Source organism: Typha angustifolia, chromosome 15 (genome assembly GCF_048772165.1).
Source record: "Typha angustifolia cultivar Huaian chromosome 15, ASM4877216v1, whole genome shotgun sequence".
Lineage (NCBI taxonomy): Eukaryota > Viridiplantae > Streptophyta > Magnoliopsida > Poales > Typhaceae > Typha > Typha angustifolia.
The window spans coordinates 3818088-3838009 of NC_133253.1; the positions used below are offsets into that span (position 1 = coordinate 3818088).

The following is a 19922-nucleotide window of genomic DNA, read 5'->3' on the forward strand; positions in this document are numbered from 1 at the left end:
TTTAAATTAAAAAAAAAAGAAAGATTAGTAGCTAAAGTTGCCCAACTCTTCTCAATTATAAGACTTAAAATTGGATGTTACGTCATCGACAACTTATGCTTGTACCTTATGTCCACAATCTAATAATTACACTGCTTTAAAGTCTAAATTACCTTGCAAATCAAATGCTTATCAAAATCACATTTAATGCAAATAGATCCGCGTGTCTTCTCTTATGCTTAACTTACGGCATAAATCCCCTAATTGGGCCCATGTCGCCACACAAGATTACTCCAACACGATCCAAATTATTCTCCCCTCCATCGTCTTCTCTTCTCTTCTCTTCTCTTCTCTGGATGGACACCTAATAGTATTTCATTAAAATTACAACCAAAATGATTAAAAATATAATCAGGTTAGCTCTTTTAAACTTTAGTGGGCCCCTCGAAAGGCATGGCAGAAGGCCCATCTTTTTATGTATGGCCCACAATGTAATTGGTCGAGTTCGCTCTGGAAAATCTAAAATTTAAAAAAAAAAAGAAAAAAGAAAAGGAAAAGGCAAGAGTTCATAAATTTAGATCATAGATACTTATCATTCGATCCCACAGGTGCCAACTTTACCCTAATGATAGCTAATGGGATAATATTACTTTATATTTTAAAAATAAAATAGAAAACCTAAAATGCCCTTTATTTAATCTTAAAATATAGTTCTTTTATGTTTACCTTAATCTTAAAAATTGTACTCAGCTGCATTAAGATTATATAGTTAATTTAAAGTTCGCAATATTTTTAAGACACTGAAATTAAAATGCAATGGGTCCAATATAAAAGTTTATATAGCAAATTATGAATGATAATAAAATTAAAATATAAAGATTATAATACCATATCCATTTAAGTTTTCAAAAGATTATAATGGAAAAAAATGCTAATGAGCTACAGTGGAGGAGAAAAAAATATTAATTGTTGCTTTGTAATAGAGGTGATACAAGCTACCACCCCCAACTCAATGGTTAAATTATATCAGCTTAAGAAGGAGAGAGAGAGAGAGAGAGAGCGGGGTCATAAATTTAAGTGATTTTTAATTACTGAAATATTATATGCGTATAATTTTACCCCCTTTTGGGGATAAAAATTAGCTTAATCGTATAACCTATGTATCGGATGGTTTAATATTAGCATATATATATATATATATATATATTCATAATTTGTTAAATGAAAATAGAAGTGATGTAAGTTAAAAAATAAAATATTAGTATCTATTAAATATTCAAAATATTACCAATTCCAGCTTCACATTTGGTGTCGCGTGCCATCGAGTTCTTCGCTTTTCTCTCCCTCTCTCCTAGGGTTGCACACTCTTGCTGCGCGCCAGCCGCCCAATCCCTTCAACCGATCGCCGCGAATCCGTGTGAGTAAGCCCTGATCCTCCCTGTGTCTCGTCTCGATTTGTTCCAGATGCAAGGAATCTAGACTCGTTCGTTTGGTAGGAACGCTAGTGTTCTTGATCCGTAATCTTACATTTTATACAACCTTTGGATGCTTTATGTAGTTTAGTAATAATCGGGATTAATTATCATCGAATTACGGGTATCGTAGTTGGATCTTCTTAGTAGAGGGGATAATTATAGTGGTATGAAGGTCGGATCTTTGCTGCAAAAGTTTTTTTTTTCTGATGAATGAAGATGAGAGAGTTGTTTGCTTTATATGCCCGTCTCACCCGAATTTGCTCGAAGACCAGTTCCAGATAATCTTCTTTGACGAATTCAGTATGGTATAGTGAGAGAGGAAATCTCTTAATGTTATTCTTGTTGAGGACTGGATCTATTTATTCACATCTGTGTGGCTAGGGCATGATTCATTTTACAGTATTGTGAGTATCGATTCTGTGTATTTTGTTATTGGCATAATTGGAGACGTTGGCATCTTGTTAGCTGAGTTAAATAATGAAGAATCTTTGCTCTCTCCTGCTCTCTGTTATGAGTCGATGCCTTCGCGGTAGCCTTATCTTAGATTATTGGTGCCTCAATTTGTTTAATTCCTGTGGTATCAGCGTCAAGTAGACACAGGGCCACATGATTTAGGTGCTCATTACCCCAGTCTTTCTAAGTTTTTCTCGATTAAGCATTATTACTATAGAGTTTTGGATCTAATTTTGAAGGTTTCTCTTTTTCTTATGTTAGAATACATATTTTTCTTTTTCTTTTCATTTGTTGCATTGGGACAATCATGATGTGTACCATAAACAATAGTGCTCATTTAGCTTTTCATTCTGATTTCTTTCTCTCCTTTGTAGGGATACAATATGGCAATGGAAGTCACCCAGATTCTCTTAAATGCACAGTCAGTGGATAGTTCAACTCGTAAGCATGCAGAAGAAAATCTGAGGCAATTTCAGGAACAAAACCTTCCATCTTTTTATCTATCTCTCTCCAATGAGTTGGCAAACAATGAAAAGCCTGTGGATAGCCGTAAACTAGCAGGTTTAATTCTAAAAAATGCCTTGGATGCAAAGGAGCAGTACAGGAAAAATGAACTTGTTCAAAGATGGTTGTCATTGGATACGGCTGTGAAGTCCCAGGTCAAAGAATGCTTGTTGCAGACTCTGTCTTCTCCTGTTCCTGATGCCAGGTCTACTGCATCCCAAGTCATTGCCAAGGTTGCAGGCATAGACTTGCCTCAGAAGCAGTGGCCTGAACTTATACACTCACTACTCTCAAACATACACCAACTCCAGCCTCATGTTAAGCAGGCGACGCTTGATACACTCGGTTATTTGTGCGAGGAAGTTTCTCCACAAGTTGTGGATCAAGCCCAGGTGAATAAAATCCTTACTGCAGTGGTCCAGGGCATGAATGCCTCTGAGGCAAGCACTGATGTCAGGCTGAGTGCTACTAGAGCATTGTACAATGCATTGGGATTTGCTCAGACTAACTTTTCGAATGACATGGAGAGAGACTATATCATGAGGGTTGTTTGCGAAGCCACTTTGTCACATGAAGTTAAGATACGACAGGCAGCATTCGAATGTTTGGTGGCCATCTCATCTGCCTACTACGACAAGCTTGCATCATACATGCAGGACATTTTCAATTTAACAGCAAAAGCTGTGAAAGAAGATGACGAATCAGTTGCTCTTCAGGCTATAGAGTTTTGGAGCTCAATATGTGATGAGGAAGTTGACATTTTAGATGAATACGGAGGTGAATTTACTGCTGATTCTGATATTCCTTGCTTTTATTTTATCAAGCAGGCTCTTCCTGCTTTAGTTCCTATGCTTTTGGAGACTCTCCTCAAGCAGGAGGAAGATCAAGACCAGGATGAGGGGGCTTGGAATCTTGCAATGGCTGGGGGTACATGTTTGGGTTTGGTTGCCCGTACTGTTGGAGATGACATAGTTCCTCTAGTAATGCCCTTTATTGAGGAGAGCATTGCAAAACCAGATTGGAGGCAGCGAGAGGCGGCAACATATGCTTTTGGCTCTATCTTGGAGGGCCCATCACCAGACAAGCTTATGCCCATTGTCAATGTAGCCCTGAACTTTATGCTCACCGCTTTGATGAAAGACCCAAATAACCAAGTAAAAGACACGACTGCGTGGACTTTGGGAAGAATATTTGAGTTTCTTCATGGTTCAACTGTGGAAATAATTACTCCAGGGAACTGTCAGCAGATCCTCACTGTCCTGCTTCAGAGCATGAAAGATGTACCCAATGTTGCTGAAAAGGCTTGTGGTGCTCTTTATTTCCTTGCACAGGGTTATGAGGATGTTGGTTCGGCATCACCATTGTCCCCTTTTCTGCAGGAGATTGTACAGTCTCTTCTCACTGTGAGCCACAGGGAAGATGCTGGAGAATCTCGCTTGCGCACTGCAGCCTATGAGACTCTAAATGAAGTTGTAAGGTGCTCAACCAATGAAACAGCTCCTATCATATTGCAGTTGGTGCAAGTTATTATGATGGAGCTCCATCAAACTCTAGAGCAACAGAAGCTGTCATCTGATGAGAGAGAGAAGCAGAATGAGCTGCAGGGGCTTCTCTGTGGATGCTTGCAGGTCATTATCCAGAAGTTGGGAGCAGCAGATACAACAAAATATGCCCTCATGCAGTATGCAGATCAGATAATGGATCTCTTTTTGAGGGTTTTTGCTTGCCGAAATGCCACAGTGCACGAAGAGGCTATGCTCGCTATTGGTGCTTTGGCATATGCTGCAGGACCAAATTTTGCAAAATACATGCCCGGGTTCTATCAATATTTGGAGATGGGCCTTCAGAACTTTGAGGAGTACCAGGTCTGTGCAATTACTGTAGGAGTGGTTGGAGATTTGTGCAGGGCACTGGAGGACAAAATAATGCCATATTGTGATGGAATCATGACACAGCTTTTGAAAGATCTTTCTAGCAATCAATTGCACAGATCTGTAAAGCCCCCAATATTTTCGTGCTTTGGTGATATTGCATTGGCTATAGGGGAGAACTTTGACAAGTATCTGATCTATGCCATGCCTATGCTTCAGAGTGCAGCAGAGATGTCTGCACGTGCAGCATCAGCTGATGATGAAATGCTTGAATACACCAACCAGCTAAGGAATGGAATTTTGGAAGCTTACTCTGGCATATTACAAGGTTTTAAGAACTCCCCAAAGACCCAGATATTGATGCCTTATGCACCATACGTCCTCCTGCTCATTGACACTCTCTACAAAGAAAAGGACATGTTAGTCATCTCTCTCTTATATGTATAATTTTTCCCGTGTAATCGATTTTGGACTCTTTTTTTTATATATTAATTTTCTGTTTTGCTGATTGCTTTTATTCTTCTGACTATCTGTATAACAGGGATGATGCTGTGATGAAAGCTGCGATAGGTGTCTTGGGAGATTTGGCTGACACATTAGGCAGTCATGCTGGTCCTTTAATTACTCAGTCTGTTTCAACCAAAGACTTTTTGGAAGAATGCCTCTCATCAGATGATAATTTGATTAAAGAATCTGCTGATTGGGCTAAGTTGGCGATCAGTCGTGTGGTCTCTGGTTGATGATGATTATGGTCCACTTGGAGTCTTCATATGCGTGCTAGTTGTGTCAGATCAGGTCGTGAATTGCATAATTTGTCGGTCTTCACCAGTTTCGCACAAAAGGTTTTCTTTGGGCGGAATTGAGGGTTGTCACTAACTCATGCATCTGCACCTTGAAGTCAGGGTCTCTTTATTATCTTCATGAAAGCTGAATATCGATGACCCACCGTTGCTAACTTTATTGAAGGCCTTGAGATTGTTCTTTCCAGAAGGTACTGGAGAAGGCTCACCCTGAGGTCTCCCTTACATCTGCATTTCATTTCGTCATTTTGATGCGGGATCTGCACAATGCAGTTTATAAGAGAAATGCTGGTGTCATCTCACTTACAGACAAGATTACCTTGTCTGTCCAAAATGAATGTCCCTTAGATGGAACACACTTGATTGCCTTCTGGAAAGCTAATTTGTATTTAGTAGCCATGGTCTTCAATGTTTAGTTGGAAGATAATTCTTTCCTGTCAAGGCTCGCCCTAATTTTTTCCCCCTTCATTCTGTTTGATATTTAATTTCTTGAATTTTGTCTTGCGTTGTTTTCAGAGTTGGGTCCTTTTGCATTCCATTATGCTTGAGAGGAGCTATTGCTTCTTTTCTATTGTATGTAATAAGTATGTAATACTCATATGTAATCAGGCGTTGTATTTTGCTTTATATCACTTGCTATTTTCTCGTTCGTAAGCATTTAAATGCATACCTCAAGTCTACTTATTGAATTCCCTGTTGTGCCTATTCTTTTCCTCTTCTGTTTCTATGTTTCAACTTTCAATCTTCTGGCTGTAGGAACCATGGATGATGGATGAAAGAGTTTGCAAATATAACCAAAGAATAATGAGTCGATACGTAAATTTTAACAAAAGAGGGAGTTTTCTTAAATAAGTTTATAGTACAGGCAGTTATTTGCAAAAAAGACCAGAAACCCGCTGCGAAGTTCCGTGATTTCCGAGAATTTGAAGGGCATGGCATTTCGCGCGCCCTTGCCTATGAATTCGATTTGTTCCGCGGGGTTCCACTCTCGCGTCCGGAGAGAGTACCCCCCATTCTCCTCTACTCGATTCCCTTCCGAACTCCCTTTTCCACTGTGCAGTTGGTTCGGAGAAACCCTAGCTCGATATAGATTTGATCGATCTCGGATAGCCTCCCACGCTGCGATTTGGTGAAGTTTTAATTTATAGAACACGGAACGGATCGAGGAAACCTTAAAAAGGCGGTAAGAAGTTAAGGACCCTAATCGGTGTTCTTATTTTCTTTACTCTATCTCCGATTTTTAGTATTAGGTTTCTTACCTCGTAGCTTGGGAAAGGAAGGGGTCGAGATTTAGGGTCTACGTTGGAATCATGTTATCCTATTACCTGGAGAAGTTGCATGCTTTTTTGAATCTATCTAATTGTAGTTCATTATAATGAAATTACGCCTACAGGGTATGATTTCGTTTTAATCTTCTTTTCTTCTAGCTATTCAATAGTTATATTCTTCTTCCTGTTTGTACCATATATTTTCATATTCTCGCTATTTGCCATAGTCCTGCTATGACCCTGAAACCAAGATGTCCAGTTTCAAGTATCATCAACATCCTTCAAGAATTCTTTGTTTTGCTTTTCTTTTATAGGAAAATTTGCCCCCAAAAAAAAAACTCTACCTTATCGTTTTTTCTAAAAAAACCCTTGACCTTTCATTAAAAAATACTCATTTAATACCTTATGTTAATTCATATGACCTTGATTTATAAGAATCTAAAAAGAAATATTTGATCTTATTTAAGGTGATATTTTAAAATTTTCTAACTTACCCTCGTGAATGCCCATAAGATCTCATATAAAATGGTTTTACCCTCACAATCATGTAATTGTTGTTTCAATTCTTTTTACTAATTCTATATTTTTTAATTTTAAATTACTCCTATCTCAATAGATATTTAAATTTTCATCTCAGTAAGGATATTTTGATAATTTAAGAAGTATGATTACTTAATTTGTGATATGGTAACATTAGGCTGTTATAATAGTAATAGTAAGGTGTTAATTGGATTTTTTTTTTCAAAGGCAAGGGCTATGGTTTTTTTTTTTTACTTCCTTTTTTTATATATTCATTCGCAAACAGCATATTTAACACTTATCTTCATACGTTAGAACTCAATCTTTAGATACTGAGCACTAAGGCAATTCTTTCTGCTGTTTGTCTCCCTAATTTTTTTCCCCCTTCCCTTTTTGCCATCTTTGATTGTATACAGCATGAAAAACAATCTGATATTAACTGGACTTTTCTGCGGTAAACTATGGCATGCATGAAAAAATGGATGGTGACATATACAAAACACATGAAGCAGAAGAGGAAAGTTTATCAAGATGGAGTACTAGAACTCAATGTGTCAGGTGACAAGGTACATCTTATCTCCAAGGTCCCTGATAAAAGGAAAAAGTTATCTTTTTCTGTGTAAATAATCTGCTGGAATTGCTTTAGCAGTAGTGTTGTGCTAATTTTCTTCGAGAATTGACACGAATATGAAATGCTGATCATATGTACTTACTCTTTCCTATCAGGAGGTTGTCATGAATTTGATCTTTTTCCTTTGCATCAAAAGGATGTTCCAAACAAAATTCTCCAAGAACATGAGACTTTCTTTTCTGTTTTCTAATTGATAGTATCCTTATCAATCATCTTTTCAGGTTATGCTGTACAACGACAGTGAGAAACTAATAGATAGCAAATTTTTAAGGAAAGATGAAGTGATTGAGTGTGGTGGAACTGTGGCCCTGGAGATTCATCTTGTTGACATTGGAAATTCCATAGAAGACCAGAAGCCTCTTAAAAATTTGAATATCAGTGACAGGGATAAGAAATTAAATGGAAGTTCTGGAACACAAGGAGACGAGGGTATACATTTTCACTGTCACCTGCAAGAATTAATTTTCCTCCCTGCAGAGGCATAATACTTTATATTGACATTGTGCAATTTTTATGTCCCACTGTATGATTTCAGACATTGGATTGTACTAAGGCTAAAGACTTTCTTTCAGGAAACAACAACAGAAAATTGCAAAGAGAGCCACTGCTAACAGATTCAAATGTGACATGGCGCAGCATCGGAAGTAAGTAGTTTAATTGATGAGATTTGAGATACCTAGCTCATTTAGTAGATGAAATCAAACCTTTAGTTTCTTTGCTGATGCTAAAGCTCCTGTTATACATAGAGAGCAAGAGAGGGGCATTCAGTGGTGGACAACTGCAAAACCGTTCAAGTATCAATTCAAGCCATAGTAATGATCACTCAGTTGTATGATATGGATATCGAACAAGCAGCTTTAACATCAGAATTTGTTTGCTTTTTTTCTTTTGTATTTTTTCACGATAAATGGCTACTGTTTGACTCAAATTTGACCCCTAATTCTTCTTTCTCCTCATTAGTATGATAACGTTGCTGTAGCAAACAGGCTGTGGCTCGATACTGCAATATTCATCTACCCTACTTGACATCTGACAAAAGTATTCTATTATTGTTTTTCCTGACTTAGTGAATAAGAAGACTGGAGCTGTTGAATCTAGTACACCAGAAACTCATCCAAATTCAATACATACCACATTAAAAGGTTTGACGCTCACTTTACTTTTATTGCAGGCTAACATAGAAACCTTATGTAATTGCTTTAGATATTACATTGTTTTTCACCAGTGTTTTGTATTCTAAGCCTCTAAAACCCTTCTAGTGGGTCTGTTGTTCCTCTCGATCTTCCCTACCAAGTCTAAAAGAAGTTAGCCATGATGTTCAATTGTTCTTACACATAGTGTACTCTTGTTTTCCTGATTTAAGACGAATGATTATGAATCATCTGAGAGATGAGCAATGAGAGCATGATACTACTGGGGCTCTACTAATCCTTGGCATATTACAACCTACTAGACTGAGGTATTTGGTGCTCCAGGGCACAACACCAAGAAAGATATTCATTGGTTCACAGAAAATACACAGGAATATAATATGCAGCCCAACTTCTCTTTTTAAGTTTCCACTATTTTAGGCAAAACTTGAATAGTTTTATTGTTCTATTATGTAGCCCCAACTACTATGGTTCCATTTTATAGCCCCAACTACTAATGCACAAACAAGCATATGTATGTTTCATATTTTTCATATCCTTGACCCTTGGCCAGCTAAACCAAGCCAAGGTTTTCTACCATGTAAAACAGCAGTAAGGACCAAAAGTTTTTCATCTTTTTCTTTGAAGTATTAATTTGGAATATCATGCTTTGAAGTTCAAAGGATATTCTGTAAAGTGCAAAGAGTCCGTGGAGTATTATATTAGGCTGGTAGGTTTGCTAATTTATTTGCAATCTGTATTAATTTAGTACTTCTAAATCCTGGAAAAGAAATTTATGTCATTTGACTATATTCTTATATTGCTTTCAAGGACAAATGCATAATGATAGCAAGATCTTGCATTTGAAAGCATTGAGAATTGCTTAGAGTTCACATAGAAGTAGATTCTATGATCCAAGAACTTTACCAGTAGTCCATATTTTTATAATTCCTTACATTCTTGTAGAGTGGAATGTCTTGTACACCAACCAATTAACTCAAAAGGCAAAGAAATACCATGATGGGATCCTGCGGCTTGTGCAATGTGGTTTGCGTATGAAACAGGTTAGTTGTTAATATCCTAGTTCTTGTCAGTGTAGAAGGTACTCTCCTATTCTCTTTAAATCAGAATATTTAATTTAAATTAAATGTCATAAGAAACTTTTCTAGGACATACTTGAAAACTTGAGGGTGCAAACTTACATTTTTGATACAGTTTTTGCTGTCCACTTTTAGAGCTTCTCTTGCCACACTTATTACAGAAAATTTATAAAATGTTAATTATTTAGTTAACGATAGGCTTTAGATCCCTCATCAGAACTAAGATCAGGTATATATTCTTTTCATGATAATTTGAGCTTTGAGTTTTTCTATTAGTCCTACCCTGTTACTGCCGGTACTGCTAAATTCAGTACTGGCAATATGTTCTCGTAAGTAGTTGGAAACCAACAGAACTTTGGTCATTTCAAGCTAAGGAGGCCTCCTTATGAACACTGAAGACCATTTTCAGATATTTTATCACCGGATATGTCCAACTTCTATTATTTTCTTAATGTCCTTATTCTGCGTTCATTAAAGTAAATGCCTGTTGTATCTCTTGGTTACTTATACTGAACCCCTCACAATCAGAATAAGTTTTGTCAGTAAATTACATTCTGTATAAGGGTCATATGCCAAAATTTCAGATTTGTCTTTTGTCAGCTATTATCTCTATTCAAGTCTCATCCATTGCTCTACATCTTCCTTGTGTTACTAAATTGCTTCATTGATAATGACTCATAATCAGGTTATTTACTTTTGATGATATTTGTGAAAGAACCAATTCATAAAGCTGGCACCTGGTGCAAGCTTACTATTTGAAAATCCTTTAACTTAACACTTACGCAAAAAATTGAATGTCTAAGTGTGTCAGACATGGGGCAATTGCCAAAAAAATCTAAGCATAGGGCATGGCCCTAAATGAAAACATTGAGCCATAGACGCATATACATATTTATATATGTATGATGTACAATTTTATAGAAGGATTTATACAAGTAATCTAGTGGTGACTGAGGAAATACGTACCTAGTGACAGTTTTATATAGATAATTAGATATAAAGTATTCTTAATTTCTCAGAGAAATTTACATCCAAAATGTTTTTAATAGATCATAACTTCACCTCTGCTGAGCTAATGTTTAAATGCACATTTGGAAGTGCAGTTTTATGGAACAAGATCTAAATCGGTGTACTTATGCATAAAATGTATACTGACTTACTGAGCAATCTTTTATCATTGCATACTTATGTGATTTATCTTGCTTGTTCAGATCATTTTACTGAACGAAGATGGTGCAGTACTGAGCAGCAAGTACCTTAAATCTGTTGACGGTGTGGAAAGTGGGATTAAGTATGAGTTACCCAACTATCTGCTAGAAATTTATGAGCCACGGGTTCTTCAGGAAGGTAAAGTTTCTTACTTCTGAAAGAACTGTTTTTTATATTATAAGATGGTTTTATTAACAAAGGACCTCTATTTTACAATATCCATTCATAAATCAGATGCAAAATTAGCTGCAGAATGTCATTGTTTATTTGTTTAAACAGTGTAGTAGTATAATAAGGGCAAAAGAATGCCGTGTTTGTTAGAGGACATGACTAATTCATGTACTAATGTGCAGAAGTCCTCCAGAAGAATCCTTCAAAGCAAGTTTTGAGATCTGACATATCAAGGAAGAGCAAACTCGTAGGTAATAAATATCATTACTATAACAAAGTTTCATTGTAACTTGTAAGTGCTCATCTTTTAAAACAAGATGTGACATTTCTATGGTCGTTGTATATACTGATGTTAAAATATATTCATCTTGGTTAGTTTATTTCAACAATGTGCAGAAGATCCACAGAAGGGTCATTTGGAACAAGCAATAAGTTCTAGCAGCACTGTTATAGGCAAGTCTACAAGGAGTAGAAGTGACAATCCATTAAGTGATGGTTCGTCCTCTCTAACTGAATGGCTTTTGTCATATATGATATCTTTGGAATTCTTATTACTTTGACAAAGGACCGTGCTAATATGGTATTGCCATCTCTTATCTTTACTTAAGCACATTATTCTGCAGTGCATTCACCATAAACTGCCAATTTGTCAGGATGGTCAGGAGTTCCTTGGGTGGAGGGACTGCTTGACTGCCTAGGACCTCCTAGGCATTTATGTATAGAAATAAAAGGTTGAAAAATATAGTAACATCTCCCTTATCTATGTCCAAATAAAATATCAAACTTACCAACTAAGTACTTGTAAGATAGAATTTTATGTGGATATCCATCAACCAGCTTTTTAGTACCAACTACCAACATTATTCACACTCATGGTACATGGCTATTCTTTGACTGAAACTTCACTCCTACTTTTTTCTCATTCATCAATCATCATGATAAGCTTGTTCAAACTTCAAACAATTTAACTTTGGCATGTTACTGTACATTTCCCTGCTCAACATTTGATAAATAAGTCATATGTAATTTGTGAACTAGAAGACTGAATTTGTGATGTGAGATCTACTTCTCAAGAATCTTGTCCAAACACCAAATTAACCAGATACTTCATCAAAAGGTTAGATACCCCACATTCTTTTTACTGCTGGCATATGTGGAATCATTGATTAATTGCTGTAGATAGTGTTATTTTTCATCTCTGCGTTTGTAATCTACGCAGTTAAAGCCCTTCTAGTAGATCTCTTGAAAGATTTGAGCAATATCCGTGCAAGTGCCTTTGTTCTTACACATACTACACTCTGGATTTCTCGATTTAGGAACAAATGTATGGGATTCTTCTTTGTATATACGCTGAATCATCTGATAGGTATAAGAGCAATTTAAGCATAGCACTACTACGGCTTTAGTTGTACAACACTTTGTGAAAAGCTTGGAATGTTACAACCTACTATACTGAGGTAGTGGTGCTTTGAGGCACATTTCCAAATTGCTGATGCACAACATGAATATCATATCCTTAATCCTTGTCTAACTCAGGTAAGCCAAGGTTCCTTATCATATAATTCCAAGGTAAGGACTGGGGTATCTCAGGATCTGTTTTAAAGTATTTATTTGGAATAATTTCATGATTTGGAGTTGAGAAAGCTACTCCTATTAAGTGGAATGAATCCTCAAAAGATTAATATTAGGCTATTGTCTTTTTGCAGGACTATTTGTGATATAGATTGTGAATTAGTACTTCTAAATCCTGGAGAAAAGATTTCACATGACTTAAAAATATATGCTAAAGGATGTTTTGCAAAGACAAACACAATGACATGGAATTTCTGTACTGGATAGCAATAAAGAATAGCTCAAAGTTCATAAATAAGTAGGTTCTGTGCTACAAGATATTTATCAATAGCCCATATTTACAGTCCCTTGCATTCTTGTAGAGTGGAATGTCTTATACACCACCCAATTAACTCAAAAGGCAAAGAAATATCATGACGGCATCCTGCAACTTGCACAATGTGGTTCACATACAAAACAGGTTAGTTGTTGATACAATATCTTTCACTTTTCCTCACTGCAAAAGGTGCTGTCTCATTTTTTGCTAATTGGAATCTTTAAATTATGTCTAGAAGAGAATTTTATATTTATATATTAAAGTAACCCAGTGCAGTTTGGTGGAACAAGGGCTAATTTGGTGTAGCTGATTCAGTTAATGTTGAATAGGTAGCTTTACCATTTGCATACTTTATCTAATCTCTCTTGCATGTTCAGATTATTTTACTAGATGAAGATGGTACGACACTGAGCAGCAGGTACCTAAAGTCAGTTGAAGATGTCAAAAGTGGGATTAAGTGTGAGTTACCCAACTATCTGGTTGAAATTTGTGAGCCACGGATTCTGCTGGAAGGTAAATTCTTATGTCTGTGAGAACTGTTTCCTATGTTGGTGAATTGGTGTATTAACAAAACAAAATCCCCTTTTGCAATGTCCATTTCTAAGATGCAAAACTAGCCGTAGAAAGGTTTTTTGTTTAAAGTATACATGAAAAACAAAACCATGTCTATCAGAGGATGTGATCGATATGTTCTTATAATCTGCAGAAATTCTCCATAAGAGTGCTTTGGAGCAAGCTTCGAGATCTGACATCCCAAGGAAGAACAAGTTCCCAAGTAATGAAGGTAGTTGTTATAAGAAAATGTAATTTACTAATTTCATGATTGATCTTGTTTAAACTTTAAAATAGATTTTACTTTTTTAAGAGATTATGGGCTTTAACATATATTTATGCTGGTTGGTTTATTTTGACAATGTCAGGGGATCAACCAAAGGGTCAATTGGAGCAAACAACAAGTTCTAGCAGCACAAATGTTGTCAATTCTACAAGTAGTAGAAGTGACAATCCATTACGTGATGGTTCGTTTACTCTAACCAGATGATTTTTGCTGTATGTGGTATTCTGCTTGAAATCTTAGTACTTTCACAGAATGCAAATATGGTATTGCCAACATCTCGTCTCTATTAGGTTTCTAAATTTTAAAGGTGTATAGTACTTATGTGATAAACTGCCTAATTTAGCCCAGGGGACCAATCAGTCTTAGGTGGAGGGAATGCTCTGTGCCTAGGGTCCCTATGTACCTAGAGTATATAACCTTATAATGCAGTCAACTAGACATTAAAAGATGTAACATTATCGTTATGTATCCTCAAATTAAGGGTGTCCTAGCACAAGAGGCTCCCTCCTATGTGGGGTCTAGAGACTAGAGAGGGAAAGATGTACGTAGTTTTATCCTTATTTTTGAAGAGAGTATTTTTATTATTTGAATCTGTAACCTCTTGGATACAAGGGGTAAGCCTTACCATCACAAAGTTATGCCCTCTATAGGAATTTATTAAATCCAAAATTCATCCAGAGCAAAATCTATTAGCAGTTTGTATTGCTTCTCCAAATTGCTAGTCCAAAGCTGCTATCTAAAGATATTCGTGGAAGTACAGAAAGATTATGAATTTAATGAGCTGCAATATAACAGAATATGTAAACTCATAATTTCTAGTAATTCATTTCGGCACTCTATCACAATCCTTTTCCATGAAATATTTTGTTATCCACTTGGACCTTCTTTTTGGAAAAAGGCTTGTAGAAAGAGATTTTTTTTTTTCAAACCAAAATTGGCCTAGGCATTAGTTAGCCACCTGAGCAAGAGGTGGTACCAACTGCCAAGGCTTCTGCCTAATGTTCTAGGCATAGATTTACACTTGGTACATGCTGCATGCCGCTTGACATGGAGGCCCTTAATGTGAATGCCTCAACAGTTAGCACACCTGCACATCTCGCCATTGTCGAGGAATGTGCCTCTGTATGTTGTTTGCCACACATCCTTTAATTTACAAGGTGTAATTTACTGGAAGGTCTCTACTTGACTGGCTCTTGGTGATTCAGGTGATAAGTGCCTAAGTACCACCTAAGCACCTAATAAACAGTTCTGACAAAAATGTGGCCTGAATTGCTTGAAAGAATGCACTATCTTTTCTAGTTTCATCAATGTAATACTACCACATCAAAGTTATATTTTCTTGATAATTTTCTTCTCTGTCCCAGCATGCCAGATTCTGTCTGTTCTAAAGAAGCGATTACCAGAAGCTAAATGTGACATAAGAGAGCTGCCATTAACACAAGACCAGCCTTCACTATCTTCAGATATAATTTTACTTGATGTAGAAAGTCGGAGCAACACAGACATTAGCCTGTCAAGGATGAACCCTTTGGGGAAGATTGTCAGTGACAGCAACACATATGGTCCTATTGGGGGTGCTAGTCAAGTTTATACATCAGGAAGTTCTTCCAGGAAAGCCGAAACTTCAAGCACATTTTTTGGTTCAGACATTATTGGTCCAATTGGCACTGAGCATGAAGGAAGATTTCCTACTCATGATCATTCAATCTCCAACAATCTGTTTTCTGGGTATGATTATGCATTTTTAATTCCATGTGAAATGGAAATGATATGATGTGGTGCATTAGTAAAATGTTTCAATCACTCTTTTCTTTTTCATATTAGATCTTAATTTTCAAGCTCTATTAGAAAGGTGATAATTAGATTCTGTCCCATTAATGGTGTTGATGGGTTAAGTGACTTCTCACAACTGTTTTAGAGTTGCAAATTAAGAACTAAGTGATATGTTTGATGTACAATTTTTGGGGCAACAAGTGAGTATATGTCTGCTTAAGAAGCTAAATATGTTTGATCACAAGGATTTGTAGTCAATGAGCAGCACAGCACACAGAATGGATGCTTATGTATTGGAATACTCTAAAGCCATAAAAAACATGGATAACCGATGTTGAATGCTGACACAGGCAGTCACAATCATGTATGCACATATGAAAACATTTCTCTCTCTCTCTCTCTCTCTCTCTCACACACACGCACACACACACACACACAACTTACACAAAATGTAGTGATACAGGATATCAAATGCAGTAACTGTTTTCTCTTGGTAATTTCGTAATATTTTCTTATTTTTTAAGATTGACTTGAATGCTTCCTTGAAATTTTTACATTTACGGGCTTATTGACGAGATTAAAACTCACTCAGCAATATCAATTCTGTTTTAGGCAAGTGGCAGCTGAATCTTCTGTGACCAAGTTGGATAAGTGTATGGACCAAATTTCTGTAGGCACTACAACCTCCTGTACAGGATTTAAAATGTCAGATGCTAATACTGGTGCCTCATCAAGAATGAGCCAGGAAATTGCATTAGAAAAAATTGATTATGGTATTCCACTTTCTGGGAGGCCTTCCATTTACATGGATGTGGAATTGCCCTTACGAGAGCTTGCTGCCTCTCCTTTGTCAAAAAGAAGTGAACACCTTGCTGATTCCTTGAGCAATCATCTGGAGGAAAATTGTAGTGCTGCTGGGAATGGCAGCTGTCCTTTTGGTCAATATCCAAATATTTGTTTTTAAGCTTGCATTGATTCTTATACTTAGTTGAATTTCCCTCCTTTTTTCAAAAATAACTTTTTGAAATGTTTTTGTAACAGGGATGGGTACTCACATCTCAATTTCTCATGAATGCAAATATGAAAACCCTGAACAGGTTAGGACTCTGAGATTGGAAGTAACTTTATTTGTTATGATGAGCCGACTTATCTGCTTTGAGATGAATGTAAATTTAGTAGTATTAACCTCATTAGACCTTTTCTGTGAGCTATACAAGAATAACTTGCTCACTCCTATCATTGTATGGATATAAGACTGTTGAAACCTGATATGTGATTTAATTAATTGCAATTACTTGATTTAGAAGGTCCTACATCCTTTTTGCAGATTCTTGCAGACACAAAAGAAGAGAGATGTGACATTCAGTCTTCTGATGCATCAGCAATTACAGACATGATATCAAATAATTCTGATTTTCAGAGCTCATCAAGTAAATGCACATTTATTGATGAACACCCTACATTTGATCTAGGTTTCTAAATAAGAGAGGCCCAGCAAATTGTTGGACTGCACTATTCAATGAATCATGCAAATTGATCCAAGAAAGGTGACTGCTATAAAGACCATATCGTTTATGGAATTATGGAAAGCAGGTCGTTAATATCCAATTCAATGAGCTATTGAATATCTTTCATTGCATTTGGTTGAGAGAGTACTTCATTTGTTAGTGAGTCACCATTTCATTTATGATCATAATGCTTGTCATGATTTTATCTCACATTAAATGGTGGACAGAAAGCATCCCTTTGAGAAAAAGAAATCGACCAGTAAAATTTTGAACCCCAGATCATTTTTTACTGCCGGGATGGTAGGTCAGTACTCTACGTTACAAGCAAAGCTTCAGCAGGATTTTACTTTCAGAATCTTTTAGATTACTCTACCTGTGTACAGTATCCCCTGGCATTTACAGATTTAGATATGGATTCGGCTAGTTCCTGCTGACATATTAACCAGATAAATTCCCTATGTGATTAACTATGTGATTAATTGTAGAGCTTTGTGATTACGGTCAAACAGCTGCAGTTGTGCTCAAGTATGATGGCCCGCTTTATTACTGATGGTGATACCATTGCCTTTCTGTGGTATTAGACGCCGGATTTGTTTATTTTTCGGGGGGGCTAAAGTAATTCATTGAACTTAGGCGAGAAGTTCAAAAAGTTCTACAATATTTCTCCGTCTATACATAGTGCTAAAGATATTTCTGCACAAAATTAAAGTGAATTCAGAGAATGATCTGAGCCACTCCACAAAAATTTACAAAAAAGGAGTTTTAAAATAATTTGCAATTCAGTTTGCTGCATAATTTGACAGTGGTTGTTTGGCACATCTCAAAATTGTTCTTTGGCCTTATTTTTGTGTCTTTTTTAATCTATTGTTCTTTTCCTGATTGATACCCTTTATTGTCTTGCCAGTGCACTCTTCTGTCCCGTCTGCAGGAACTTGTACCAGTTCAGTACTTATCGCCCGTAATTAATGGCAGACCTAAACTTCCGCATGATTTGGCAGCCAATGAAGGGATGCCAAGTAGCCAGACTGCAGCAATTTCCTCCTACGAGCGCTGCAGATGATGTGCTAGAGATCTTCGTGACGTTAAAATGTTTGTACTAGCTGGGAGTGGGGCCAGGTATTGCTGATGACTCACAATGATTCATTTTTCTTCAAAGTAGATTTCCTCGCTATATATTATTTTTCCTTCTTAATCAAACGGTGACGAGTAAGAGGTTAGGGGTGGGTGTTAATTATGCAATAATAATTCGATGATGTTGGTAGTTATCCAGGTTTTTGGTTATCTATATATACCGGTCGAATCATGGTAGACTGGAAGAATTTATAGCCCTTACGTAATACCGTGATCCCTCTAATCAATGCCTTCTCTTTACTTCTTTTTTATAATCATTCTTTGGAGTAGACAAACAGTGCTCTCAATGCCATCGCACTCATGAGCCTTCTAACTTTTGGCACAGTCTTGGTCTCTCTCCTACTTTTGTGAACTTGTGAGCTGTGACGCGTGGGACCCTCAATTTTGTCCATATTCGTCTCACTGTCCTGCGCAGCAGAGCAGCTCTGGCACCCATCTACTTTCCTCTATTAATCTACCACTGCGTGTTTAATTAATTGATTTTTTTAAAGAAAAGTCGAGAATTAAACACTAATTAAAATAATGAGTTTATTTGCTTCAATTAGTCTTCAGTGAAATAATGAAACCATGTTTATGTCCAAAGAAACGTAAGCTTTCGTTTCTTCCATAATAATCATAATAATAAAGCAACGAAATAATCCCATCCTGGCCTAAAATGAGCAGGATATCAGGATTTTTCTCTAGTGAAGGATGCTATAAATCCAAGCTGGCAGCTCTAGCAAACTTGAAGACTGATATTTTGAAGAAAAAAGACACAATTAAGAAAGATTGGCTGACCAAATTCAGACATGAATTCCTTTGTGAAGCAAAAATATCTCTTGTGATAAGCTTGTTCCGGATGGCATGCTAAAGAAAGAATTTTACTTTTGACAGAGTGAAAACAATTTAGATTGGATGAGCAAAGGGGAATGAGAATGCCCCCAAAACTAATAAAATCATATCCAACCAACATTATCCTCTGAATGAGAAAATTTGATATCCATCAGTAAAGATAAAAGACAATTTATTTATTTTTCTTTAGCTAGTGGTGGGATTCTCCGGGACCAAGTAAGAGATCTCGAGTGTAGAACAGCAGAAACCATAATATCTTTTTTATAGGAGAACTGGGTGCATGGTCATTGTTTAACTGATTGATTAGTTCGTAATAAGAAAATAAACTAAATTGAAAACATATAATTGAGTAACTCAAGTGAAGCCATAACAATAATAACTAAGAACTACTCAATAGTCAAATCCTATTAGTTTATATAAGAGAATTTTTTTATTGAATCACTATATGCACATAATTTAGACCTCATTGTGTGTTTGACTAGTTGCTTAGGATGATTAACCTAATTGTCTAAATTATATACCCCATTTATTTATCTAGCTTATAATTAGATCTCATAATTTATTTAAAAAGAAGGGAAAAAAATAATGATTGCGGTATCCAAAGAGTTTATTGCTCAAGTCAATAATATTCATTCTCATACTTGATGGCTAGGAATCCGAAGTGTTTTTGGGAGAAGGAAAGGAATCCCAAGTGTTATATTAGCACCAATTCAACATTTACGAAGGGATATAAAGTAATTTTGGAGTAAAATCCTCCAGCAATTCACCATAATTTCCTTGGTAACAACATTCAAAAGTACTTACTAAAACCACTCATTGAGATAATATAAAAACCATGGACCC

General features: G+C 36.4%; 2 protein-coding genes across 8 annotated transcripts; both read left to right on the forward strand.

Moving 5' to 3' along the window:
* The first annotated feature begins 1281 nt into the window (after nucleotides 1–1281).
* Nucleotides 1282–5709, forward strand: LOC140777867 (importin subunit beta-1-like). 2 transcript variants are annotated; one of them, XM_073122267.1, is made up of 3 exons: nucleotides 1282–1400; nucleotides 2282–4701; nucleotides 4824–5709. In XM_073122267.1, exons 2-3 carry the CDS (start codon nucleotides 2291–2293, stop codon nucleotides 5020–5022), a joined length of 2610 nt encoding a protein of 869 aa, XP_072978368.1. In that variant the 5' UTR covers nucleotides 1282–1400; nucleotides 2282–2290; the 3' UTR covers nucleotides 5023–5709. The 2 variants fall into 2 exon arrangements, with proteins under 2 accessions (XP_072978368.1, XP_072978367.1); XM_073122266.1 differs by having other exon boundaries at nucleotides 1283–1396.
* Nucleotides 5710–6049: 340 nt separating this feature from the next.
* On the forward strand, nucleotides 6050–17473 carry LOC140778521 (uncharacterized). 6 transcript variants are annotated; one of them, XR_012107199.1, is made up of 19 exons: nucleotides 6050–6265; nucleotides 7286–7435; nucleotides 7722–7929; nucleotides 8073–8144; nucleotides 8247–8312; nucleotides 8568–8642; nucleotides 9597–9694; nucleotides 10942–11077; nucleotides 11293–11361; nucleotides 11507–11605; nucleotides 13045–13142; nucleotides 13376–13511; nucleotides 13705–13782; nucleotides 13919–14017; nucleotides 15201–15564; nucleotides 16222–16547; nucleotides 16651–16706; nucleotides 16937–17202; nucleotides 17345–17473. XR_012107199.1 is itself a non-coding variant. In XM_073123289.1 (18 exons), the coding sequence occupies exons 2-18, from the start codon at nucleotides 7331–7333 to the stop codon at nucleotides 17087–17089; spliced, it is 2238 nt and encodes a 745-aa protein (XP_072979390.1). In that variant the 5' UTR covers nucleotides 6050–6265; nucleotides 7286–7330; the 3' UTR covers nucleotides 17090–17473. The 6 variants fall into 6 exon arrangements, 5 of the variants coding, with proteins under 5 accessions (XP_072979390.1, XP_072979393.1, XP_072979391.1 ...); XM_073123289.1 differs by having other exon boundaries at nucleotides 16937–17473; XM_073123292.1 differs by having other exon boundaries at nucleotides 16222–16262; nucleotides 16937–17473.
* Nucleotides 17474–19922: the final 2449 nt, after the last annotated feature.